Here is a 27760-nt window from a genome sequence, read left to right as displayed (position 1 = left end):
CACACGAACAAGTGAGCAGCAGTATTATAAAATAAGCAGTGAGCTGGGTGAGAAAAAATTCTTGATTGGCAAGAAGAAAATGTTGATCCTACAATGAGGCAGTTAACTACTAGATAATTAGTAAACAAATAAGCAGCTGACAGGAATCTGATGCAAATGCATTGTTTAATGCTTTGAGTGGGTCATTACTGTGGGATCATACTTTATTGCAGCAACAGTGTGATACAATGAAAGGTTTATTTTATTACTGTGTAATCAAACAGGTCATATAATGGTAGTTTATATTAATTAAACTAAGATTAAACTGTAATTTTCTTCATTTCCGTTGGTAATATTAAACAGATATCCTTTACATATGTACAAAGTGCACCTCGTGCCCACACGTTACGAAAACTGGTGCACCCACTTGAGAGTTAATGACTCTGTGGGGACCCAAATATTTTTTCCTTAAAATGGGGGTTTTCTGTCAATATTAGATTAGCATGCTGACTTTTCATCAGCGTGCTGATGACCATGATGCCATGTGCCCCTCAACCCAAGTCATCTTCATTATTTTCCGTAAATGGGGGTTTAGCCTAGGTGCATAGAAGCGACCCAGAATTGGAACTCAAGCTTGTTAAGGTGGTGTAAGTACTATTTAATTACACACTCTCCAACAGTGTACAACAAATTCAAATGCAGTGCACATACTAGTACATGAACACACTTTTCGCAGACTACATTCTTTGTTGAAAAAGAAATCAAGAACAGTTGTTTGTTTTGACCTTACTGCTCATTGCAGTGATAGTAGCTGTTGCTCTAGTTAGTTGAAGTTTGTTAGAATTGACTCGTCTGTATTAAATAGGAATGATAGTTTGTGGCAGTATCTGTTCATTGTACTGCAGTTGCAAAACATTGTGCAGTGGCTTCCTCCCTCTTTTTTGTCATTGACACCACCACCACCACCATCTACAGCACATTGTTCCTTCACTAGCTTTCCACACATCTCTTACATTCATCTTTGGTGTGGAATTCAAAACACCTTCATCACAAGAAAGTCCTAGAATGTCACATTTCTAGGAACATCTGTGATTATACTCCATTCTTCTTCAGGAACAGTGCAATCAACAGCAGCAACCAATGATCTCAACCAGCCTTTTCAAAACTGTTTAACACAAAAAGTTGTATTGCACAGTTCCAGGTAGCAACAAACGAGTAGTCTGTAAAATGTTGAATATCACTACCTTCCATTCAAAGAATGTAATTAACATCTGTACAACTTCTACTATGTAATTGGCTTTGTTGTATCTGGGCCTAGAGGCTGCCGATGCTGTGCTGTTCGGTGGAAGGAACACAACTTTTGCATTTTTCAGAAATGATGTTTTGATGTGATGTACAGGGATTTTGGTCAATAATGAGCACTATTTTCCTACCTGCTGCACCCATCTTGGCATCAAAATGCCTGAGACATCTTCTAAATATTTCCGATGTCATCCAGGAATTGCTGTTGAGTTTGTTCATAAAAGGAAGGGCTTTTATGTTCTTATATCACCTAAGAGATTTAAATTTCCATATTATATGGGCAGTCTCGCTTCCATTTCTAGTTACACACAATAGTGCAGTCATTCTTTCTGTACTTTTTTTACCTCCATGGCATTTTTCTCCCTAAACAAAATGTGTTTTCGCAGGAAGCAAATTGTAAAAGGTGCCAGTTTCATCTGCGTTAAAAATGTGTTTGCACCCACAACCCTGTATTTAATGATTTCAGGTTTACATTTGCTACTTCGACAGAGGCTCCGCACCTCCTACTCCCCAACTCCACTTATGCTCTGAAATGAGAGATTATGGTGGTTTTTAAAACAGACTAACTGACCATTTGAAGCACTTAAATTTTCAACACTGATCTTGAGGGTGATTTCCTGAGCATTCTGTTGCAGTATGTTTCTGCATATAGGAATGCTTTCCATTTATAAACATTGACATACAAATGTTCTTCCATTTACACCCAGAGAAACCACAAGCTTTGACATTTAACAATGCATTGCTTGTTGTTGAGAATGCAGCATGATCAAGACGGTACAAAATTGTACCATTTTGCTGTACCAGAATGTTGTATGTTGTGATTGTCTTTGACATTGTGGATGATCGTCAGCTTTTACTGAATCGTAAGCTTTCTACATTTGCAGGTCATAACTAGACAAAAGGAAAACTGATAAATTCAACAATGAAATCATGTCTACGGCTTCCTTACTTAGTGAGTGTGACATATTAGATCATGTGATCAGGGTTGTGTTGTAGGCTGTGTGGAAATAGATTTCCGGTTCGCTTGATGCATTATCTGATATCGCCACAATAGAATTCTGTATGGATATGTGTCTACCCAAAGAACCAATTACCTTACATTGCCATCACATGAAATGAAAGACGTGTGAAACCAAAAGAAATCGAAAACTTATTGGAACATGTTAGCAATTGCATAAAACCGAATTTTAATTTATAGAATACTTCATCTTTATTCCTTAAAAGCAGACTACTACTTAGAGTGGGTTTCATTGAAAGTGGGGAGGAATAACATTGTTTTTAAGGAAATTTTACCAGGATCGAGGGAAATATTTGTTAAAAGTGGGATTTCCTTAGCAGCAGATTCATTAATTGAGTATCTCTGTCATTTTCATGTTTAATAGATGAAGAAGAACAGTGTGTTTAGTCTCAGTTCATCTTTTCTCTCAGATAAGGGACCTAGACTCGGGAATGATAGTTTTGGAAGCTACCTTATTCATGGATTGACTACAATGTCCTGAGCATTGTTCCAGTGATGTTATCTGGCATCTGCCTTTCCTAATATTAGTTTTATTAATTTAAAGGGTCGTTCCACTTCAAATTGCTCTGTGTGCATCTTTCCAGATATTAATGGATATTGTTTTAAGTTTCATATCCCTTCTACCAAGCTACTATATATTATTTGTTTTTAAAGTTCTATATTTTGCAAAGTATTACATGCCCAAATTGATGCATGAATAGAAGTGGAAACTCGTCAAGTTTTCATGTTCTATGAGTACTCCTTTGGTTACATGACCCACATCCAGATGGTAGTGAAGTTCAACCTGCAGCTTATGTAGCAACATCCTGTTAATGGTCATCACAGCAGCATAAATGAATATTCAGCTGTTTGTGTTCTTGCAGTGGAGGTATGTAAACATGGTCTTTAATATGCCCCCAAAGGAGAAAATAACAGGGCGTTAGGTCAGGGGGTCTGGCGGGGGCTGAGGAAACAGGAGCATATGATCTTCACCCTACGCCCCATCCAGTGATGTGGAAGTTTGTCGGCCAGGTATGAGGTATCAGTCACAGTCTTTTCACAGAAGGAAGAGACCCATGTAGCTTTGTATGTTGACATTACACAGAAAACAACCTGTGACAAATATCAGTAATGTGCCACAATTTCATGAGGATGTTCAGTGCTCCACACATTCACTTGTGGTGATTAACTTTCCCAGGTAAAGGTTGAACATTCCTCCATTGCGGAATATCAACTTGGAGGTGAAATGTTCATCCATAAGTGCTTCATGCATTGTGAAGTAAAGCACAAGTCACTGGCCTAAACTTTCAGCTTTAACTGTTACATGAGTTGTAGACAATGTGGTTTGTAATGTAACTGCCATCACAAAATGTTCCACACAGTTTGCTGCGGCATTCCCAGTTCGTGGCTTGCATGGGCGATTGATTATTTTTGGGCTGTGTATGGAACTTTCCCTAACCTACTCTACGGCTACATGGGGCATACTTGGTCACCCATACCTTTTCTCTACAGAGGTAGTGTCCATGAACTGTCGATACCATTGCACACTGCACTGTCATAACAGGTAAACACCTCATATATTCCAACACATGCACTCTCCTCCCTTGCTTTGTCACCATTTTGTTAATGCACTGCCGGCCGAAGTGGCCATGCGGTTAAAGGCGCTGCAGTCTGGAACCGCAAGACCGCTACGGTCGCAGGTTCGAATCCTGCCTCGGGCATGGATGTTTGTGATGTCCTTAGGTTAGTTCGGTTTAACTAGTTCTAAGTTCTAGGGGACTAATGACCTCAGCAGTTGAGTCCCATTGTGCTCAGAGCCATTTGAACCATTTTTTTTGTTAATGCACTGCACTCGTAACGCCTTTTGGCGTGCACTACCAAACTTGGTGAGTTTACAGTTCTATTCGTGCATCAGTCACATTGTTACATGTAATACTTTGGAAAAAATAGAACTTTGAAAATGAATGAATGAATGAATGATTTGTAGCAGCCCTCTGTATATCTTCCATCTTTCAGCATTGTTTGCTTAATACTGGCTTCCCATCTGAGCATCTGATGGTTCATCTAGCTGCTACTCTTTCAAACCAAGTTTCAACAATGACAAAATTGAAGGGCCTTATTAAAGTAGTAGGCAAGTCAATTTTTATGAAACTCTAGTAAAAGCAATTTTAATGTTTAAGTGATAATTATCAATATATCGTACACACTCAAATAATCTGCAGTACCCAGTAATCCTAATTTTAAGGGAAAGAAAAAGTAGTTGCATTGGCTTTAATTTTTTTCCAAAAAATTTATTCTATCATAATCGTTCTATTCATCATCACTATTGTAAGTGGAAGAAGCACTGTTGTTGCCATCTTCCCGTAGTGTGTCATCCTTGGTTTTATCCAGTGAATTTGTGATACCACATTTTTTAAAGGATTTTTCCAGCAGTGGTGGAGGATTGGATTCCCATGCCCATTCTGCCCACTCACATATCAGCTACAAATCTAGTTGCTTGACTTGTCCATGTGGCGTAAATTTGTGGGTTTCATTGGCTATCCAGTGCGTACATCATTGTTTAAGTTAGCTTTGAATATGACTGCAGGACGGATGTTACACCCCCAGGGATAATGACCAAATCAGTTTAAGCGCGTTTGTGAGTGTGCGCGCGCGCGCACACACACACACACACACACACACACACACACACACACACACACACACACACACACAGTGTATAATTTATTTCAGATGTATAATTTATTTCAGATGTATAATTTGTACCTTTTTGCTCATGATAATAGTTATTGTAAGAAATAAAATTAGTTTTTTAAATTGTTCCAATATTTTTTTCATTTTGTTTCTTTAGCCATTTCGTTGAAGTGTGTTAATAGAAATTAAACTTTGATTCTTGCAGCTGCAAATTACTCAGCTGATATTATTATGACCTCTGTGTCAGAAAAAATTAGAGAAGAATTTGTTCGACAACACCAGGATCCCATTATTGGTAGTTACTTTTCCAAGGTAACAGAACATACAGAGTGTGACAGCAATGATGGTTTATCATATTCTGATGTCCAGAAAATTGTTGATCGAGCTCTTGCGAAGTATGATGCTGATAAAACAGGAATGGTGGATTATGCGTTAGAATCATCAGGTATTTCTGCATTGTACACATTTAACACTGGCTTGTAAATTACTCTGTTTTAAACAAAAAGTGACTGTCTTTCTCTCAATCTGTTTTTCACTTTTGTGCTTAGGAGGGAGTATTTTAAGCACAAGGTGCACGGAAAACTATCAAGCAAAGACTGCTATGCTAACAATAATGGGGTGGTTTCATTGGTACCCATCTGGTGTTTCCCCAAGAACTGTTATTCAGGTAAGCAGAGATTGTTGTTAGAGACAACTTACAAACTTAATTTGGTGCTGAAAGCAACAAAAAAATCAGTTTCCTTCATATCATTAACAGCCTGGTGTTGTACCTGGTAACTGTTGGGCCTTCACAGGAGGGCAGGGATTTCTGGTAATACAACTTTCTGCATGGATTAAAATTACTGCGTTCAGCATTGAGCACATCCCACGCTCATTGTCACCAACTGGAAAACTGGACTCAGCGCCTAGAGATTTTCGTGTTTTGGTGAGTTCCATGTATATATTTTATCATGCCTATACAATAATGAAGCTTAACTGAAATGAGTTAAGTAGAATAATATTGAGGGAAAGTAGTTGTGGATACTGCAGTTTATGGTTACAGAGCCACATGTTAAATAAGTTTTTATTTTTTTAATCCCAAATGGAGTTAATGATACATCATTGACATCCATCATATGTAGACATATAGGGTTTGCTCCTTAGACATCAGGTACATTTTTATGGTGTTTCGGCATGTATTTGCAGTTTTATTTTTGCAGTGTGTAGCTTCAGTCAGCAGAAAGAAATACTGCTAATCACACCTTTCGTGCAGCATTCTGTGTTGATGGAAAGCATCAGTTCGTTTTCCATTACAAACGAAATGATTTCTGAAGTGGAATTTTATGTCCCAAATTATTGGAGTGCAATATTTTGTTTTATTGATCTATATTAACAGGGTTACTAAATAAAAAGAATAACCAGCACCCCAACAGTGGCTGCGCAGCACTGCTGCAGGGAAGTAAGTCACCATGGTCCAGGGCAATGCTGTCACTGCGGGAGAAGTAATTATTTTCAGTGTTTCACTGTTCGTTTTAATACGTATCAATAAAACAAATATCACACTATAGTAGTTTTGGATTGCTTTATCAAATGGGAATGTAAAATTCTGCTTTAAATTAATTTCGTGTATAACAGGAAACAGACTTCCCATCGATGCTGGGCATCCCATGGAAGAGGTGATGGGCAGTGTTTGTTTGTGCTGACTCCAGCCACAGCCTTCCCTACAGCCTAGACCTTCGTGGCAAACGAATCTGCTCCAGTCCTGAATCCCTGAACCATTACACCAACAACCTGAAAACGGCTTTTGCATCCCGCAACTACCCTCCCGACCTGGTACAGAAGCAAATAACCAGAGCCACTTCCTCATCCCCTCAAACCCAGAACCTCTCACAGAAGAACCACAAAAGTGCCCCACTTGTAACAGGATACTTCCCGGGACTGGATCAGACTCTGAATGTGGCTCTCCAGCAGGGATACGAATTCCTGAAATCCTGCCCCGAAGTGAGATCCATCCTTCATGAAATCCTCCCCACTCCACCAAGAGTGTCTTTCCGCCATCCACCTAACCTTCGTAACCTGTTAGTTCATCCCTATGAAATCCCCAAACCACCTTCCCTACCCTCTGGCTCCTACCCCTGTAACCGCCCTCAGTGTAAAACCTGTCCCATGCACCCTCCCACCACCACCTACTCCAGTCCTGTAACCCGGAAGGTGTACACGATCAAAGGCAGAGCCACGTGTGAAAGCATCCACGTGATTTACCAACTGACCTACCTACACTGTGATGCTTTCTATGTGGGAATGACCTGCAACAAACTGTCCATTTGCATGAATGGACACAGGCAGACAGTGTTTGTTGGTAATGAGGATCACCCTGTGGCTAAACATGCCTTGGTGGACGGCCAGCACATCTTGGCACAGTGTTACACCGTCCGGGTTATCTGGATACTTCCCACTTAACACCAACCTATCAGAACTCCGGAAATCCGGAGATGGGAACTTGCCCTTCAGTATATCCTCTCTTCCCGTTATCCACCAGGCCTCAATCTCCGCTAATTTCAAGTTGCCACCACTCCACTCATACCTCACCTGTCATTCAACAACATCTTTGCCTCTGCACTTCCGCCTCGACTGACATCCCTGCCCAAACTCTTTGCCTTTAAATATGTCTGCTTGTGTGTGTGTGTGTGTGTGTGTGTGTGTGTGTGTCCCCCTAAGGTAAGTCTTTCCCCTCCTGGGATTGGAATGACTCCTTACCCTCTCCCTTAAAACCCACATCCTTTCATCTTTCCCTCTCCTTCCCTCTTCCTGACGATGCAACCGTGGGTTGCGAAAGCTTGAAATTTTGTGTGTGTGTATGTGTGTTTTTTTATTGTGCCTATCTACCAGCGCTTTCCCGTTTGGTAAGTCATGGAATCTTTGTTTTTAATATATTTTTCCCATGTGGAATGTTTCTTTCTATTTTATATATATTTTGTAGTTTTGGAGGATTGTTTGAATTGCAACTGTACTAACAGAAATGAAATGAACACGTATCCTTGTTGAGTGAAGGTTTATTTATTTTGTTCCTTCAGGGTCTGAAGCATGAAAATGATGAATTCCCAATGGAAATCGGGAAGTACCAGTTCCAGGAAAATGGGACTAGTCTTCAATATTTTAAAGTCCAGGTACTGTGAAATATATTTATTATTTATTTTAGAGAGAGATGATGATTTTTGTGTGTGCCATAAATGTATTACTTGATAATTTTAGTGGAGAGTGAGGAGGGCTTCTAGACTGTTAGGAGTGGGGAGGGACTCGGTACTGTGAGGAGTGGGGAGGGATTTGGGATAGCTCTTTGAATTCACATCAGATTAGGTTTCCTGTGCTTTGCTTTCATAATTTGGATCATACCTTTCATTAGGGCACAGCTGATTTCCATCCTCATCTTTGCTCTGTCCTAATTGGGGCTCTAAAACTTGTCTATATCACATTGTTATTGTTTTTCCATTGACTTAAATGTACTTTGTCTTTTTGTTAAATCATCTAACAAAAATTTAAATTACCTTTTGTATATCTCGGTGAAGTGTCCTACTATAGTCTCCCACCATATTGATATTCCAGTACCAGTGTACAAATTTTTTAAATGTAGAGTCAACAATCGTCTTTAAATTTCACTTCTACCATGTGAGGAAACTTCTAAAATCCACTAAACATAAGAATAAACCTGTTGTAAACAAACACAAACGTTATGATTGGTCAGAAGGTGTAGCACATACATGTACACTGGTGGTGTTATGCTCTTGGAAGTAGGTCCTACTTGTGTAGTATGTATATTATTACTAAGTTACGTTAAATGAAACTTTAAGATATTCAAATGTATCAACATCCATCAATGTTTTTCTTAGTCACGCTTTAGCTACGTAATTTTTATTTCAAAAATTGTGTATAGTCACAGCCTCTGCAGCGTTGTGCTCTGATTGTCATGCTGTTAATATGCAGTATGAAAATGGCTGAGGCTGCTTTCTGTTCTGTAGTGAATCACGTTTGGAGTACAGTTAAAAAGTGCCGAGAAATAGGCTGTTCTTAATGTTTTTCATAAATTTATGAGGATAATTGGCTTTGGAGTCTTGCACTGACTGTATGTAAAAAAGTTGATTTATAAACCCAAATCGTATGTGTAGCACAGTCTGTAGTGTAATGGAATGATAACCAAACATAGTGAGTGGTTTGTTGGTTCAAATCTCCCAAGTATATTTTTTTCCCTTCGTCGTTCAATTTGAAATACCTACATCTCGTAATTATAAAACTCATCATCATTTTTTTATGAATAATGCATGTTGCTTTGTTTCTAATTACGTATTGAACACTAAATTCCTGCTTTCATTTCAAATACAAATTCTTAATTATCGGTGTTTTATGAAAGACTGTTCATAAAAGTTGCTTAAATTAAGAAAACATAACAATTAAATTTTGAGGGCATATTTGGACAATGTCCATCGTTTTATACCACAGCGGTAGATAAGTATTGTAGAAACACGAAAAACAATATGTAACAACACAACAGAACTAATCTGGAGCCAAGTTGCAGGATTTGGCCCAAGAATAACAAGACTGTCAAGCTGCCAGATGTACTGGAACTAACCCACGCAGCTTTTTCACATGTCACTGCCGAACACTGGTGGGATATAGAACGGCTCATCATAAAAGAACAAAAGAAAATGTGGCACATGGCAGGCTATGTGGATTCTGTAGTTGATAGGCTAGTTACCAACACAACAGGTGGCACTTCCAGAACTGAAATGTATTTCTGGGCTTCATGTAAGGAAGGAGCTAAGAGATTATCAGATGACTGACTGTAATTAATACCTTCAGTGGTTTTAGTATTCAACAGTACGGTGGATACGCATAGCTCACACAGAAAAATTAGCCTTTGTTTAAGTTAGAAATTTTCATCACTCCTGTTTGTAATTAGAATGCTATGTCAGGTGAGAACGAGTTCATTTCATGCTTTCCGTCTAGTAACCAAGGAAGTGCACGGTAGTGCTGGAGTTTCTCCAAATATCATTTCATTCTCTTTACAAATTAAATGATATTTGAAGCTATATTGTATCATTGCTCATCTCTCTTTAATTCTGAACTGCAGCTGCTCACATCGTTGTAGGTTAGTTGGACCGCAGGCTGGCCAGTGCTGTCAAAGTTTAATGCGCCAGAAAAGCTGTTGTCCCACATTATCGCTGAGTCTGTGTGCATGTAACATAGCATGAGCTGTATCCTTATGGTCGCACTCAACTGTCCAATGAGATTCAAGCAAACATGGAAGAAGACATGGCATAATGATAACATCGGGTTTATTCTTATGATGAACAATATAACAGAGATACTAAAAACATTCTCCATCTTTGGGTAACACTTTCATGAACTGCTTCATTAAGCTCAATCTGTAGAGTTGGTGACAGATATTTTTTTCTTCCTGTATCCATTTTGTTATTGAGCAGGAGGAGTCAGTGGGTCACAGTAGTTAATATTCACTGTCAGACAGAAAAGACTCACCACAAAGCAATTATTGAATGGGATGGAAATTGGTAGATGTGGGGTATGTGTACAAACAAATAAATAATTGTAGTTAGAAAAATTGGATGAATTATTCAAGAGAAAGAGCTTCACAAATTGAGCAAGTCAAATTACATGTTGGTGCACTTTTGGCCCTTGCACAAGCAGTTACGTGGCTTGGCATTACTCTGTAGAGTTGTTGAATATTGTGGCAAATTCTGTCCAGTTAGCATGTTGGATTATCAAAACCTTGAGATGGTTGGAGGGCCTTACCCGTAATGTTCCAAATGTTATCCACTGGCGAGAGATCTAGTGACCTTGCTGGCCAAGGTGGGGTTTGGCAGACATGAAGAGCGGTATAAGCTCTCGCCATGTGTGGGTGGGCATTATCTTACTGTAATGTAAGCCCATGATGGATTGCCATGGTGAGCAACACAACAGGGTGTAGAATATTTTTGACATATTGCTGTGCCTCAAAGGCCCCACTGATGACAACCAAAGAAAAAGAATGGCACCTCACCATCATTCCCGATTGTTGGGTCGTATGGCAGGCAGCAACCACTTCAGTACTCAACCGCTTTCTAAGGTGTCTTCAGACACATCTTCAGCCTGGAATCTCATTGACTGGAGTAAAATTGTCTTGGCTTACATGTCGTGCTTAGAATAGAGTTCCGATGACCAGCAAAGGTGAGTCTCGAGACACCCCTTACAGCGATGGGATACAAACTTGACTGTCGCCTGTCAGAAGATCCGACAAACAAGAGTGATGGTATTGGTTGCCACTTTTCATAGCAGGACTCCTTTGGTTGTCATTCTTGGCACCCATGCAGTACTTCGAGGCTATTCTATGCCCTTTTATGTTACCCTTCATTGCAAGTCATCCTGGGCTTATACTTCAGGAAGGTAATGCCCACCCACACATGGCGAGAATTGCTAGTGCTTTGCTTCATGCCGTACCAAACTATACCTTGTCCTGCAAGGTCATGTATCTCGCCCCAGTTGAGAAGGTTTGGAGCATTATAAACAGAACCCACCAGCCATCTCAGTTAATGCACTAGTTACACAGAATTGGGCACGATGTCCTCTAGGGGATATCCAACAACTATGCCAGTCAATAACAAGCTGAAAAACTTCTTGTGTAAGGGCTACAGGTAGCCCATCGTGTTATTCACTTGCTTAGTTTGTGATGCTTGCGCTCGCTCTCTCTCTCTCTCTCTCTCTCTCTCTCTCTCTCTCTCTCTCTCTCTCTCTTTCTCTCCTCTCTCTCTCTCTCTCTTTCTCTTTCTCTTTTTTTTCTGAAATTCTAATCATCTGTTTGCCTCGCACATGTACATCACATTTCACATTTACCAGTTTCCATCCCCTTCAGATAATTCCTTTGCGTTCTGCTTTTTTATAATTCCTTCACAGTGCTTTCTTTTAATTGTACATCACAACCAATTGCACCACAGACACCCAGATATCAATTTGGTATTATTGTTAAGTGATATGGTTTATCATTAAAATCACTAAAACTGCATTATTTTATATGTTGAGTGAATTTTGTCTTGGTACAGTGTGGAAGTGCTGCAACAAATGTCTGAAAAGGCCACATGCAGAATCACTATTCAGGGGGTGTCTTGGTGCTTGGTTCATATTTGAGTTAGGACAAGGGGTAAAAAGTTTTTGGTTTAGCCCTAATCAGCAGGCATTTTTATAGCAATTCGAACATCTGGATAACTGTAGGTATGTTACAGTCTATTATACAAATTTTGAATGTCAAACCGGAGCTGTTACCCAGGAAAATTGATTTCCCTTAATGAATATTTTAAATGTGCTGAAATGAGTGCTCAGTTAATGACTTGTATTTGTATGTTTACCACTCAGATTTTACGTGCAGAAACATTCACCCAGAAATAACTCCAGACTGGAGTTAGGCTGATGCTTCAAATTTGCTCCATCAGTGTTAACAGATCTTTGTCTGAGAATTTTTAACTGTTTGAAAAAAAAAAATGCTTTGTTTGGATTTTACATGCAAAATCACACTGTATTCTGGGAGGGGGGTGGGGGGGGGGGGGGAGTGGTTTGAAGTGCCCCACTTCTATAGTTTAAACTTGTACGAATTGCTTCAAACTTTTCGTGAAGGTTAAAGTCAAAACAAATTTTTTTGTCCAGTTATCTTTATCTGCTGACAAGATTTTATGGTTTAAAACAGAGTTTTAATACAACATGTAAAATTTGTTCGGTTGTGATTGAATGTGTGAAAATGACTTAATTTAGATAAATAAAAAAATTACTTCTTATGATCAAATTGAAAACTTGCCGTAAAAAATCATGCTTCATTTGAATTTTGTGTGCAAAAACACATTTCTTAGTGAGCTTTAATGCACACCACTTCATGTTTTAGACTTCTGCAAATCTGTTCACGTTTTTTTTTTAAGAAGGTAGACAAATATGTGCAAGTCATCTTGTTTTGGGAAAGTATTGTCTGTTGCCACAATATAAGCAACATGGTTTAAATGACAATAAAGAAACCTATACTATATCAGTCATCACCATAGTCAGCTAAAATCCATGTTGGTTGCCAAGCTATGGCAGTCTAATTTCAAAATTATGGTTGAGCAAAAGTTGTGAACCAGATTGCAACATGCTCATATTGTAGCACAGGAAAAGGTGATGTCTCCTGGACAGAGTTAGAATTGAAAAAGAAGGAAACCAGCTTTCTTACTTTTGTGGCAGATTCAAAGACATTTAAATCAAAATGTCTGCAAGTATTTGAATTTGTTTCTGACTTAATAGTACATCCCCAGTACAGTGAGCTCTTCAACCCACCCCATGTTAAGTGTATGACGAAGGGTGTAAGAGTAAATATAGATAGCATTGGCAGCCGGAGAGATAGTGGTTTTGTGTGCGTGCGCGCGTGTTTCAGCAGAACGCTTTCTGGCTAGAAGCTTACGTGTTTAGTAGCCCTTTCGTTCTAGCTGTCTAAGACTCGACTTCTCCGTTGTATGGTGAGTAACAGTCTATAATTTTCATAATATTGCCATATTCAAATATATGTGCCTCTAGAAAATGGCATGCTTCTACAAAAAGAAATACCAGAGGGTGAGGAAGTATCCCAGAGTGGGGATGCCTGCGCCATGAACTTCAAGGCACATTATGTTGCGCAACATGACATATGTTACTTTACCTGATGTGATGCATAATATTATGTGACATGGGTACTAACACTAACAAGTAAAAAGTGCAAATGTGTCAAGATGTTTTGATTCAAATGTGTCTGAAGCTGACATCTACGTCAAATAGTTCATTCCCTTCTTTTACATAACTAATTCTGCCCAGAACATAATTGCCTTTTTTTGTGCAACAGTAGGAGCATTTTTCAGTCTGGTAAAATAGTGTGATGTAGCTTCATTGTGGTATTAGGTTTCAGCACACTAAAAATCACCTGAGTCCCTTCTGGTAAGGCTTTTTCGTCATTGGTCTGTTGTTAGCAATAGCAAGGGAACACATGAAAATCATCCAATCAGGATTTAATTTTATTTTATCGTCTTTTTTTTTTTTTTTTTTTCTTCATAAAAAGTACACTGTCTCATGCATTTACATTATTTTTAATTCATTTTTGTCGGCTCTTGTGTCATCTATTTGCAGCCCGAGTTGTTTTGTTCTGCCTATCACATATCTTTCCAGTTAATTGGAAGAAAAATATGTAAGTGATAAATGAAATCTGAAAGCAATAAAGAAAGATGGAGCAGTAATGATGTTCAGGTATCTCAATTTAGTCTACGCTCTGTACAAACTATTTGACACCTCGAGTATACAGTGATCTCATTGCTGTCATCTGTTAACCGAATAGGTTTTCTGTTGTGCATCTTCTAGTAATTTCAGTATAAATTGTGCATTTCCAATTTTGTATTGCTCACTATTTTTACTCGTCTTATTTCTGCGTGTTAAAACTAGAAAATTTTACAGCATTACATATCAATAAGATTCTAAAGTTGGACGGTGTGTATTGATTATGGGTGGATTTAAGGAGTAAGGTACTTACTAGAGGTTGACACTGATTTTTAGAAGAAAAATGTCATTTCTTTGTATTGGACATTGTACACCATATTGCTTATTCCAGATCAATGGTGTCATTTGTTGTGATGATTGTGATCATTGACCATAGCTGTTTAATTTTTGTGTTGCCAATGAAATTTGATGGAAGGGTGGCACCCTTGTGCAGCATCCATTTTCTAACCACCTAATTGCAAATAAAAGATCTGTAATGTAAACTCATATCAAAACTTGTTAAATAAGTCATCCTACTGCTATTTTTCAGAATATGCATTACACTGAAAAATAAATTGGGGAAGTTCCATCCCCCAGATCCTAATGTTCTGAGCACACCTTACCAACAAACACTTTCCATCAGATTAATACAGTATGATACACTTCTGCCTCCCTCTTAAATTGATCTTTAGCAACTACTATTAGTTTCTTTGTTTGTGGATAAATTTTACAGTGTTATAGCTAGTAACTTCTCCCTCGTTTGAAGAGTTGTTATGTGGATCAAAACTTCCATGTACTAGTAAACAAAACACATTTTGTAATTCCAGTGTCCAGAACTGTTAATCATTGAGAATCTTTCTTTTTCAGCGACCTGACTTGCCACCTTTCAATATAGTCGAGCTTCAAATACAAACAAATCATGGAAATATGGAGTATACATGCCTTTATAGGTTTAGAGTTCATGGAATTAGAGTATCAGAAAAAGACGTGAGAAGATAACATTGATGCCTCAAACTTCATTGCAAAACATTGTTCTTCGCACCACATGGTGTAAATGTACCTGTACATTATATGTGATGATTGTTTCATACATGTGATGTTTTAGATGTTAATTTTTATTTATTTTTGTTAATGTGATCAGCAGCAGAGGAAAATATTTGGCTATTTATATTTTATTATTGTTTCCAAGTTTTGCATTTGTTTCCTATGATTGTAATGATGGCTGTATTGCAAATATTTAAAATTGTAAACATATTTTCAGTAGCTTGGCTTTAAGAACAACTGCAATAAAATGTGGAGAGGGTGCCTTCTGTTCCTGTTATTAACTGATGTCACTTTGTGTGCATGAGATAACAAATTATATGTTTTGTTAATTTTGTGTCTTACAGAAGCAGTATTTTGATTCTGATCTGTTTTTACTGGTAACTTTTTGTGCATTTTATGTGGAAGACTGGCATTGCCAGTATCCATTGGATGTATATACATATGTGGTAACTTAAGTTCATTGTTGTATGTAAAGCTTTAATATGGCTGTGAGTTTCATGAGAGTCATACTATTTGTGCATGAAGGATACTTAAATATGTAACTGGACCTTTTAGATATATGAATTATAATGTTTTTCAGTGCCTTTATTGCAGCAAAATTTTTTATCTATTCTTCAGGAGGTTCAGTAATAATGAAAATAAGTGTCAAGATGTTTCTTTTTGTGGGTGCAAGATTTTATGTTTTTCAATTAAGCTATAAAAATAATTGTCACAAACCCTTAACTTGTTCTTTATAGTTTAATTCTTGTAGAAGCTCTAGTAAACTTTTAAGTTATTGGTCTAAGCTGCATATGTTTTCACTTGATAGATTAGGAATGTTCCTTCATGTTAAGGTTTTAGAACAGTGCAGAAACAAGGTGTTTGCAGAGGGCATTTCTTCACACTAAATGATCTCCATTGCAAGACATTTATGTATTATAGTTTTATAGGGCCTATTAGATTGGGGGAAAATCTGTCAGAGTAATAGATATTGATCATAAATAAATAACAATGACGTCTGATATTTTTCCGTCCCATTGCAAGATATAATGCCTATACTGACCAATGTACACCAACCTTGGCTATTGATGAATCACATTCTTCAGATATAAATACTAATTTCCAACTGTCAAATCTTTGACATTTTTACCTTCATATAAATTTTTTGTTTGGAAAGCTCCAGGTGCAGTGAATCAAGTGTTCAAATATTGACTATAGTTTGAAAGTATGATTATTATATACTAGAGAGCTATAATCAAATTTTTAATAATGTATTGTATGATCTTTGTAATGAAGTCTGAGGTTAAATGTTAGTCAAATAATTATTATTTCATTGGGAAGTGTAAGCCGAAGTAGTCCAGAACCTTCTTGGATGGGAATTGCAGCTTATAATAGTAGTAGTGCAGTGTAGAATTACCAGTCTGTAGTGAGTGAAGAATGAACCAACCTTCCTGTGCCTTAGGTAACTTTTTGTATTAAATCTAAATGGTAATTTTGTAAATGATAGTCTTCATAAAGATGATCGTATTTTAAGTTCTCACAAAAGATCCCATTGTATCAATATTTATTACATTATTCATTAAACATTTACATGAAAGTACAAAGTATAAGAAAATATTATGCACAATGACTATTTTTTAAATGTGTGTACTTTAAAGTTGTGTGTGTGTGTGTGTGTGTGTGTGTGTGTGTGTGTGTGTGTGTGTGTGTGTTTTTTAGGATGGGTCACATTTCAGTTTAGCATGCTTTCAGTATGAATTTATTTTTACATGCATTGTAGATGAACACACCAATCTAAAAAAGCACAAAGAAATGGTCATGATCACAAATTTAGATGTTAAAGAGTGTCATTCATTTTGTGTTTACAAGTTGCATATTACCTTTTTCATGTGAAGTATTAAAGGGAAATGGAGGTCCATTTATTTTGAGCCTGTGCAGTTAGTAGTCCATACACATTTGGTGATATATGAATGAGTGTGGTTACATTGGGGGAAACATTGCCAGTCATCTGTTTAAACTGAAGTGCTTTCTTATACATGCATGCATAAGATGTGCTTGCCTGTAAACAAGCAAAATGGAGAGGAGTCTTTGAAAGAGAGTTAGAAACTTACAAAGTGAAAGTGTAATGATCATTGTGCAGAAACTGCACTGAAATCAGAGTACAATTAAAATTACTGCCGTGTTATGAGTTTCTCCATTGTTTGGTGAGGGTTTTAGTCTGTGATTATTGGCTTTGTCTGTTCCACAATAACAGAAAACTTGTGGTTGCCTTTTGCTGGACTGTAGCACACGGAGTAAGAATTGTTGTGCATGTGCCCCACAATTTTTGTCTTCTAAGATGTTCTGTAGAAGTATTCTCCAATTACAAGTGCCAAAATTCACTGCTAAAGAGTATGGTCATACTGTCGTGTACTTTCTTTAGTATCCAAAAATTCTCAGGTGGATACTTTTTATGTGATTCAAGATGTTACAAGTGTTGAACTAATGTAGTTTAACATTGTGAACAGATGACTGACAACATTTGTTAAAGGCCAAAATATAATGAGAGAGAGAGAGAGAGAGAGAGAGAGAGAGAATACAATGCAATAAATGTTCAGTACTACATATATCACACTATTTTATGATTTGTAGAAACTACCAGATTACATTATGGATCAGAGTTTAATTTTTTATTCTTTCAGATGTGCTAAAGAATATAAGAAATTTCTTAACCTCCTACAAGTTCGATACTTATTTTGTAACCAGAAATTATTTTAATATTGCGTAACTGCTAGTCTGTAGATCTTTTAGCTGATAGTCATCTTTTTGTCAACAAAGTTGGTATTGCTCTGAGAACTGGGGCATTAATTACCTGCTGTTGCTGCTACACTTTTTATGTGTGTGTTTATAAGTATTGGCATATTTTCTTCTATCAAACAAATTTATGGATAATATATTATTTGTAAAGTGCGTGAACTCGACAACCATAATTTTAAAAGTTTTCTTAAGTTTTTAATAACTTTTTTCATAATGACATTAAAGTATTTGGTAGACAAAGGACCATACACTTCAGAAATTTAAGTACATATCTGCCTCATTGGGGTTGCTGAGATTTTTTGTTGGGTTTTTAATTAAATTTGTAGTTGTTAGTGGTGGTAAATTCAGGCTCATCTTAAGTATATTAAAATTTACTTCTCTCTTTGGCTTTGCTACCTAATGTTATTTGAAGTGTTAAAATTTCTTAGTGACTAGTACTCCTCTCATTAGCATAATCTGCTATTAACTGTTTGTGTAAAGATCATAGTCTTGCAATGATTATTTTTGGAAATGCTTCTATCTTATTGGTTAAAATTTGTTTATTGTGTGTGGATAAGGCTAAAATTTGAGATTCCTTGACTATGTTCTTATTAGAATGCTGCTCGAGTAATTTCTGGGGTGATAAGTAATGAAAGTAAATTTCAGTGTTCAGTGGTAAGTAAATGTTAATTCATGGTAGCTCATGGAGATTACAGATTGGTAACCATTATGGCAATAAGCAGCTAATTGGTGCTCCATTATTTTTGTGAAACTGGTATCTTATACCACGTTTATTTTTGTAGAATTAAATTATAATGCATGTATTGTTATTTTGAACAATTTACTGTACCACACTTGTCATTTCAAATAAATTATCTTTTGCACCAATCAAATTGCAAATTTTATTAAAATATTCTTTTGTAAAGCCACACACTAAACAGTGCAAATTTAATCAAACATTTTGACACTGAATTCAGTGTGCTTTGATAATATTTGATTGTACTAATTTCTTTAAATTTTTAATCTGACAAGAAAATTCTGGGTGTTAACAGTCAGTTCTATGTGTGATTCGGGCCCTGAAAAATTTGCATTTGCTGTAAGTGTGACTATAAATGTGAATTACACCTCAGTGTAAATCTACCTAGTAAATGTTATTTCATAGCTAATTGTTTCCGGATGATTTATTTTATCAGAAATTGCTTGACATGGGTTTATTTTCAGCATAGAAATATAAAAAAATTTGGTTGTGGGTATTGCACATCTGGCAAAGCCCAGTTTGGGTAGAGGATGTGTGCAAGAATGCATTTGCAAAATAGAATGCAACTTCACATAAATGCAACAACAAATCAGTGTACTGCTAACTTACACACAGACAGGAGAGGGCAGAGAGCAGTCTCTGCAATGATGTCACTATGGGGATGTTAGTTGTGGTACCAAAAATCTTAGAACAAAGAAATGTGTACATTTGTCCGTTAGCTAACGAACATTTCCGTCTATGATTCTACCGACCTCGGCAAGCAGTTGCGCAGCAGCAGTTAAGAAATGTTCTGTCCACGCTGCTTTGCTTTGGGTTGGGTGTTGCTTCATTGTTTCATTTCTTATTTTGAAATGAGTGAAGAGTTAAATCCAGATTTATTGTGGGGTTAGAGTATGACTTCCTGTACGCAAGATAGGATCAATAATCCCTATGGTTGTAGACTTACTGCCCTGCAGGAGTGAGGGGAATGGGGGATTGTTTCCTCTTCCTTCAAATTTCTAAGTTCTCATTTGTTTACGGCTGAGGCTAACTGCCACATTAGTAAGCATGTGAACAGAAAATAAAACCAGTCCACTTATTTTGACTGTGCTGAGTGTCTTCCTGTAAAGTGCAAATAGAGCTGTTTTCCATTTTATTCTGTCTGTAGTGTTGACAAGTATGGGTTGGATAGTTGTGAATGCTTGTAAAAAGGTTCTGTAATATGCTAATCCGGGCTGCAGATTGGATACCAATGTGCTGCAGATTTTGTATTTTTGGAATTGGGTTGGAAAAGAACGATAATGTAAAGAAACATCTTGAATTGGAGAAGCACACCATTTACTGGTGAAAAATTGCCACTCCTTGTCAACAAACATGAGTATTTGAAAGCCTATAGAGGGCAGAAGATAAACAAGCTATGACTGTTTTGGAAAATAAAGCTTGAAATATTTGCAGAAGGAAAGTCCTCATAGAAACAAAAACTCCTGTGCATTTTCTTTATTATTATTTTGTGTGTGTGTGTGTGTGTGTGTGTGTGTGTGTGTGTGTGTGTGTGTGTGTGTGTGTGTGTGTGTGTGTGTCCTGGCAGGAAAACATGTGTCACCATGCATGCAGCAGTCAGCTTGTGAAAATTGGCAGTGGCTGTGTACATTAATGGGATTTTGTAAGCATTATGAAAATTGGATTCCAGAAGACTGACTACTGCACTGTTTTAAGTTGAGTGACATTTCCCCAGGTAGGCTTAATCTCAATAGTTCCCTATGAAGCTTCTGATAACATGCTAGCTTCACATTGTCCTGCCCTCATTGATAGTTCTTCAGATCTCACTCTGTCAAACACACATGACAAAGAATCATTTAAGTGTAATAATGTATATTACAAAAATTAGTGATATAATTTCTGGAGTAATGTCACTAGTATAGCATTATTAGTTTGTGGACAATTTTGCTATTTTTTGCTCCTGCTCCATCCTTGTAGCAACAGTGTGACAGTTGCAACTGGCACTGTTATTGGAAATGTGCAAGGATAAAGTAGGTTTTCAGTTCTTGTAAGAAATCTGGATATTTTAACACTGTGCCCTCCATTGTCGCCACAGTGGTGTCGTGCGAAATTGCGGTCAACAGCTGGCGACACCACATGGTGTTGTGCATAATTTCGCTCAGTGCCTGGCAACACCAAAGTGGTGTCATTAGCATGGTATCGCGCAGTGGCAGGTGACAGCACTTTAGTATCTTTTGCATTCTGTTGCTGTTTTGTTTGTACTTGTACCCTTTCATCATGGCAGACAAAAGAGACGATACGATTATTTACAATGAATGTGCGGATGTCTTGTCTGACATTCCAGACAAATTGGCTGACTGGTTTTTACTAATTAGATGTTAGACCTTTGTGAAAGGCATGTTTTTGTGCCTAATGTTTGGTCTCCTAATGCTGGAGAAATTGAGAGGCTACAAAGACTCGGACTTAATGTCAGGCACAGAAATTTGCCTTGTACCATGGCCTAACGCTCATATAACAAAAATCACCGAAGATTGAAAGCCTATGTTTATGAGCACAGAAGTTACATTGGCAGCAGAGTAATATAAGAAAAGATTAAATGATATTAAGGAATGTTGATGTGAAAAGTGCTATTAGAAATAGAAATCAGCAGATCAAAATTATACTCGGAGACAATATTGCAAGAACAAAAGGAGCAGCAATGAATACATGAAATCCATATTATATATATATATCAATATAATGGAAGGAAACATTCCACGTGGGAAAAATTATATATAAAAACAAAGATGAGGTGACTTACCGAACAAAAGCGCTGGCAGGTCGATAGACACACAAACATACACACAAAATTCAAGCTTTCGCAACAAACTGTTGCCTCATCAGGAAAGAGGGAAGGAAAGGGGAAGACGAAAGGAAGTGGGTTTTAAGGGAGAGGGTAAGGAGTCATTCCAATCCCGGGAGCGGAAAGACTTACCTTAGGGGGAAAAAAGGACAGGTATACACTCGCACACACGCACATATCCATCCACACATATACAGACACAAGCAGACATATTTCACAAAATATTCTTTGCATTTTTTTGGGTACTTTCATAGTTTAATTCTTAAATTCTTTGCATTTTTCTGGGTACTTTCATAGTTTAATTCATAAATTTCAGGTGTATTATAGTACTTGAGATTTGTAGTCACGGTGACATTGGGACACCCGAGGCGAGCGCTATGGTGTCTCTCGAACCTGTAGCATTGCCTGGGATCTGTGATGCCACTGCACCCTCGGATTTGGAGATCCCTGTCGGTCGTCACTTGCCTGATGGTGATTGGTCAACTGTGGAGGGGCTTGCGAATACCTGGGCGGAAGGCGAAAGTTGGTGCTGGCCGCAAGGCTGTACCCTTATGCCTCTGTAACAGGTTTGAAGTGTTACCCACTGCTGAAAGTACTTCGGCAGCTAAGGATGGGAGGAAAGCAAATGTGCACTGTGTGTGCATACCAGGGGGAGTCATCGAGGATGTGGAAAGGGTCCTTGCTGATGCCATGAAGGGTACAGGGTGCAGCCAACTGCAGGTGGTGGCTCATGTTGGCACTAATGATGTTTGTCGTTATGGATTGGAAGAGATTCTCTTGGATTTCCAGCGGCTATCTGCCCTGTTGGTGAAGACTGCCAGTCTTGCTAGCAAGAGCTCACCATCTGCAGCATCGTCGACAGGACCGATTGTGGACCTTTGGTACAGAGCCGAGTGGAGGGTCTGTATCGGAGGCGCAGACAGTTCTGTGACCGTGTAGACTGCAGATTTCTCGACTTGCACCATAGAGTGGTGGGGTTTCAGCTTCTGTTAAATAGGTCAGGTGTCCACTGCACACAGGAGGAGGCTACACGGGTAGCAGGGGCTGTGTGGTGTGGACTGGGCAGTTTTTTAGGTTATACAGTTTTGGGATAGGTCAAAAAGGGCTCCAGTCTCAAAGGGTACAGGGCAAAGAAATTACTAGAATCGACCAAGCAACAGGCGGTATTGTAGTTGTAAATTGTTGTAGCTGTGTTAGGAAAGTACCAGAGCATCAAGCTCTGATAGAAAGCACTGTAGCTGAAATTGTTATAGGAAAAGAAAGCTGGCTAAAGCCGGAGATAAGTTCTGCTGAAATTTTTACAGAGGCACAAACCGTGTTCAGGAAGGATGGATTAAATAAAGTAGGTGGTGGTGTGTTTGTGTTTGTTGGTAGTAGTTTATCTTGTAGTGAAGCTGAAAAAGATGGTTTCTGCTAGTTACTATGGGTAGAGGTTTTACTCAACAGCCGTACCAAAATAATAATTGGCTCCTTCTACCGAACCCCGACTCAGATGATATAATAGCTGAACGCTTCAAAGAAAACTTGAATCTCATTACAAATAAGTACCCCACTCATACAGTTATAATTGGTGGAGACTGCAATCTACCCTCGATTTGTTGGTGAAAATACATGTTCAAAGCTGTTGGTAGACAGAAAACATCTTCCGAAATTGTATTAAATGATTTCTCTGAGAATTACTTTGAACAATTAGTTGATGAGCCCACATGAATTGTAAATAGTTGCGAAAACACACTTGACCCCTTAGCCACAAATAATCCTGATCTAATAGAGAGCGTAGTGATGGATACAGGGATTAGTGAACACGAGGTCATTGTAGCGAGGCTCAAAACGATATCAACCAAAACCATTAAAAGTAAATGCAAAATATATCTATTTAAAACAACAGATAAAAATTCGCTTGATGCCTTCCTAAGAGTGAGTCTCCATTCCTTCCAAACTAATCATGTAAGTAGACCAGATATGGCTCAAATTCAGAGATACAGTATCGACAGCAGTAGATTGATTCATACCGCATAAGTTAATAAGAGATCGGACTGATCCACCATGGTACACAAAACACGTCAGAAGACTGTTGCAGAAGCAACGAAAAAAGCATGCCAAATTCAGAAGAACGCAAAATCCCGAAGACTGGCTAAGTTTCATGGAAGCTCAAAATTTAGTGCGGACATCAGTGTGAGATGCTTTTAATAGTTTCCACAATAAAATATTGTCTCAAAATATGGTAGAAAACCCAGAGAGATTCTGGTCATATGTAAAGTACACCAGTGGCAAAAAAAAAAAAAAAAAAAAAAAAAAAAAAAAACAAAAAAAAAAACAGTCAATACCGTCACTGCGTGATAGTGCTGGAAATGTTACCAATGATGGTACCACTAAAGCAGAGTTACTAAATACAGTTTCCCATAATTCCTTCATTAATGAAGATGAAGTAAATATTCCAGAATTTGAAACCAGAACAGCTGTTAGCATGCGTGACATAAAAGTAGATATCTAAAGTGTTGTGAAACAACTCAAATCACTTAAGAAATGAAAGTCTTCTGGTCCAGATTGTATACCAATCAGGTCCTTTCAGAGTATGCAGGCACAATAGCGCCTTTCTTAGCAATCATATACAACCGCTCACTTGACGAAAGGTCTGTTCCTAAAGACTGGAAAGTAGCACAGGTCACACCAATATTCAAGAAAGGAAACAGGAGTAACCCATTGAATTACAGACCCATATCACTGACCTCAATTTGCAGTAGGATTTTTGAGAATATACTGTACTCGAACATTATGAATCACCTTGAAGAAAATGACGTATTGATACATAACCAAGATGGATTCAGAAACTATCGTTCTTGTGCAACACAGCTTGCCCTTTATTCCCATGAAGTAACGAGTGCTGTCGACAAGGGATCTCATATCGATTCCATATTCTTAGATTTCCAGAAGGCTTTTGATACCGTTCCTTACAAGTGACCATTAATCAAATTGCATGCATGTGGAGTATCGTCTCAGTTGTGTGACTGGATTCGTGATTTCCTCTGAGAGGTCACAGTTCGTAGTGATAGACGGTAAATCATCGAGTAGAACAGAAGTGATATCTGGTGTTCCACAAGGTAGTGTCATAGGCCCTCTGCTGTTCCTGATTACATAAATAATCAAGGTGATAATCTGAGAAACCCCCTTATATTGTTTGCAGATGACGCAGTAATTTGCCGACTAGTAAAATCATCAGATGATCAATTCCAATTGCTAAATGATCTAGAGAGAATTTCTATATGGTGCGAAAAGTGGCAATTGGCACTAAACAAAGAAAAGCACGAGGTCATCCACATGGGTACTTAAGGAAATCCAATAAATTTAGGGTATACGATAAATCACACAAGTCTAAGAGCTGTCAATTAGACTAAATACCTGGGAATTACAATTACGAGCAACTTAAATTGGAAAGACCACATAGATAATATTGTGGGGAAGGCAAAACAAAGACTGTGCTTTGTTGGCAGACCACTGAGAAGATGCGACAAACCCATTAAAGAGACAGCCTACATTACAGTTGTCCGTCCTCTGCTGGAATATTGCTGCGCAGTATGGGATCCTTACCAGGTAGGATTGACGGAGGACATCGAAAAAGTGCAAAGAAGGGCAGCTCGCTTTGTGTTATCGCGCAATAGGAGTGAGAGTGTCACTAATATGATACGCAATTTGGGGTGGCAGTCACTGAAACAAAGGTGGTTTTCTTTGTGGCGAGATCTGTTTACGAAATTTCAATCATCAACTTTCTCTTCCAAATAAATATTTTGTTGACACCCACTTAAGTAGGGAGAAATGCTCATCATAATAAAATAAGAGAAATCAGAGCTCGAACGGAAATATTTAGGTGTTCCTTTTTCCCACGCGCCATTCGAGTGAGGAATGGTAGAGTAGTAGTATGAAAATGGTTCGATCAACCCTCTGCCAGGCAATTAAGCGTGAATTGCAGAGTAACCATGTAGATTTAGATGATGATGGGACTTGGAAAATAATGCACATGCAGAGTAGAGAGTAAACATTGCCAATGTAATGAAATACTCAATGACTGGAAACTGGGATCAATCCATCGCTTGTGACCAATGACCAGAATGGCATAAAGTGTTCTGTTCTATGTGCTAAAAACGTGGGAATCCATCATGGAGACTTAGGAAATTTGTGGGTCTAAAATTGAAGGAGGAACAATGAAGGGTTGCAAGGAATCCCTTGAGCGCACAATTGCAAAAGGGCAATGATGTTTTGATGGCATTTGACACTCCACATATTGTCGGCCATGTAACCACAATATTACCTGTTAATGGCAACAGTGGGCAGGACTGGAGACATCCAAAGGTGAGCGCAGCATGATGTCCAAAGGTGAGCGCAGCATGACGCTACAGATCATAGCTGAAATGCTTAGTTGACAAGTAACAGTGCTACAGTGCTAATGATGTTGATGGAGAGTAGAGCAATGGCAATGATAAACAAAGCAAACATTGTGTTATATCTACAACAATTGTTGCCGAAGTAGACATTTCATCAGGAAGGAACCATACAAATTTCGCAGAGTGAGAAAGAAGTGTCAGATGAAATAGTAGTGTTTCTGCAAGATGAATCAGTCGATTGTATGGTGTCGTATATGTTTGACTGTGCAGAGTATATAGATGAGGATACTTGCTTAACAAGTGAAAGCGACTTTTAAACAGGTGTCGAGCAATGTAGTTCATCAGCCTTCTTGGTCAGGGAGCCACAAATCCCATCTCCAGTGAAACGCAGGAAAGGATGATCAGTGTCCAGAGAGCAGCCACTAAACATAATTATGTACATAGAAGATTATCCGTAGCATATAAAAAAAAGAACAGTTTTCGAATAAGCCTGCTGCAATATGACCATGTACTGCATAAGAAAAATTAGACATTCAATGGACAAGAAGTCACACGTGTTACAAAAACTGGTGTTCCCAGTGTTTTAAGGATACTTGATACAATTTGCAGGATGTGCATGACAGTGACTTCTTATGTTATACTCATAATATTACGGGTGACTAAGATTACAGTGATTTCAAAGGAACAGTAGATGGTTGCATAACTTCAACTGCACTAAAGGATTGAAAGACATAAGATAACAAGATTTCAAACAAAGAATCAACTTGATGATGAACAGCAAACAGCGGAATTGGCCCAAAAATTTGTAGATGAGATAAAAAAACTCATCCCATTGCTCAGTAAGGATTTTTTCAACTCTGACCAATTGGGATACAAAGAGGAAATGCATCTAAGGGAAGCCCTGGAAATTAGAGATACCAAGGGGGCTGTATCAAGATCATCTAACATCAATGTCTTAACACATTTGTATCCAATTATGCCGACAGTTAATCAGGATGGTAAATTGGTGGAAAGTTATTTATTGTGCTGTGAGAGTTAATAAATTACAACATTTCCATCAGAGGATGCAACATTTTTGTTGGATCTTAATGGTTAGTAAGCTTGATTATTCCAAGGACTGTATAAGGAATTCCAACAATGTACTGTGTACAGTTCAGCTGTCTGAATTGGTCAGTGTGACCACTGCGACTGAAAATGGAGAAAACAATGCTTTGTGCTGTTATTAAACATTTTCATTTGAAGGGTTGCAGAGTCTGCCACACAAATCAAAACAGAATTGGATGAAGATCAGTGATGAATGGAAACGTGGTCAGACAAGCACTGAAGATGAAGTATTCTCCTGCCATTCAATTGAGATCACCACAAAGGAAACCATTGACAATGTAAGACCACTGAATAAAAATTCGTGAGATTGCTTGAGACTTGCGCATCTTGAATGAGTGAGTGTATAATATCGAGCATGGAGAATTTGCTATGAAAAAGCTACACTATGTGATCAAAAGTATCTGGACACCTGGCTGTAGATGACTTACAAGTTCGTGGCACCCTCCATCGGTAATGGTGGAATTCAATATGGTGTTGGCCCACCCTTGATGACAGCTTCCGCTCTCAGTGGCATATATTCAGTCGTGTGCTGGATGGTTTCTTGGGGAATGGCAGCCCATTCTTCATGGAGTACTGCACTGGCACGAAGTTGGCATTCCAAAACATCCCAAACGTTTCTGTAGGATCCAGGTAAGGACCCTGTGCAGACCAGTCCATTACAGGGA

General features: G+C 38.1%; 1 protein-coding gene across 2 annotated transcripts in view; it reads left to right on the top strand.

Annotated features, from left to right (window-relative positions):
* The window catches only part of LOC124588666 (SUN domain-containing protein 2-like), a 175039-nt gene extending 157209 nt beyond the window's left edge, over positions 1 to 17830 (top strand). For both annotated transcript variants that reach the window (XM_047131476.1, XM_047131475.1), the window contains 5 exons: positions 5178 to 5417; positions 5521 to 5639; positions 5730 to 5897; positions 8026 to 8118; positions 15104 to 17830. In XM_047131476.1, coding sequence (XP_046987432.1) covers positions 5178 to 5417; positions 5521 to 5639; positions 5730 to 5897; positions 8026 to 8118; positions 15104 to 15235 — 752 coding nt within the window. In that variant the 3' untranslated portion in view covers positions 15236 to 17830. The remainder of the gene's footprint in view (positions 1 to 5177; positions 5418 to 5520; positions 5640 to 5729; positions 5898 to 8025; positions 8119 to 15103) is intronic.
* Positions 17831 to 27760: the final 9930 nt, after the last annotated feature.

This window comes from Schistocerca americana, chromosome 2 (genome assembly GCF_021461395.2).
Source record: "Schistocerca americana isolate TAMUIC-IGC-003095 chromosome 2, iqSchAmer2.1, whole genome shotgun sequence".
In the NCBI taxonomy this organism is placed as follows: domain Eukaryota; kingdom Metazoa; phylum Arthropoda; class Insecta; order Orthoptera; family Acrididae; genus Schistocerca; species Schistocerca americana.
This window is presented reverse-complemented; position numbering and strand designations above follow the sequence as displayed.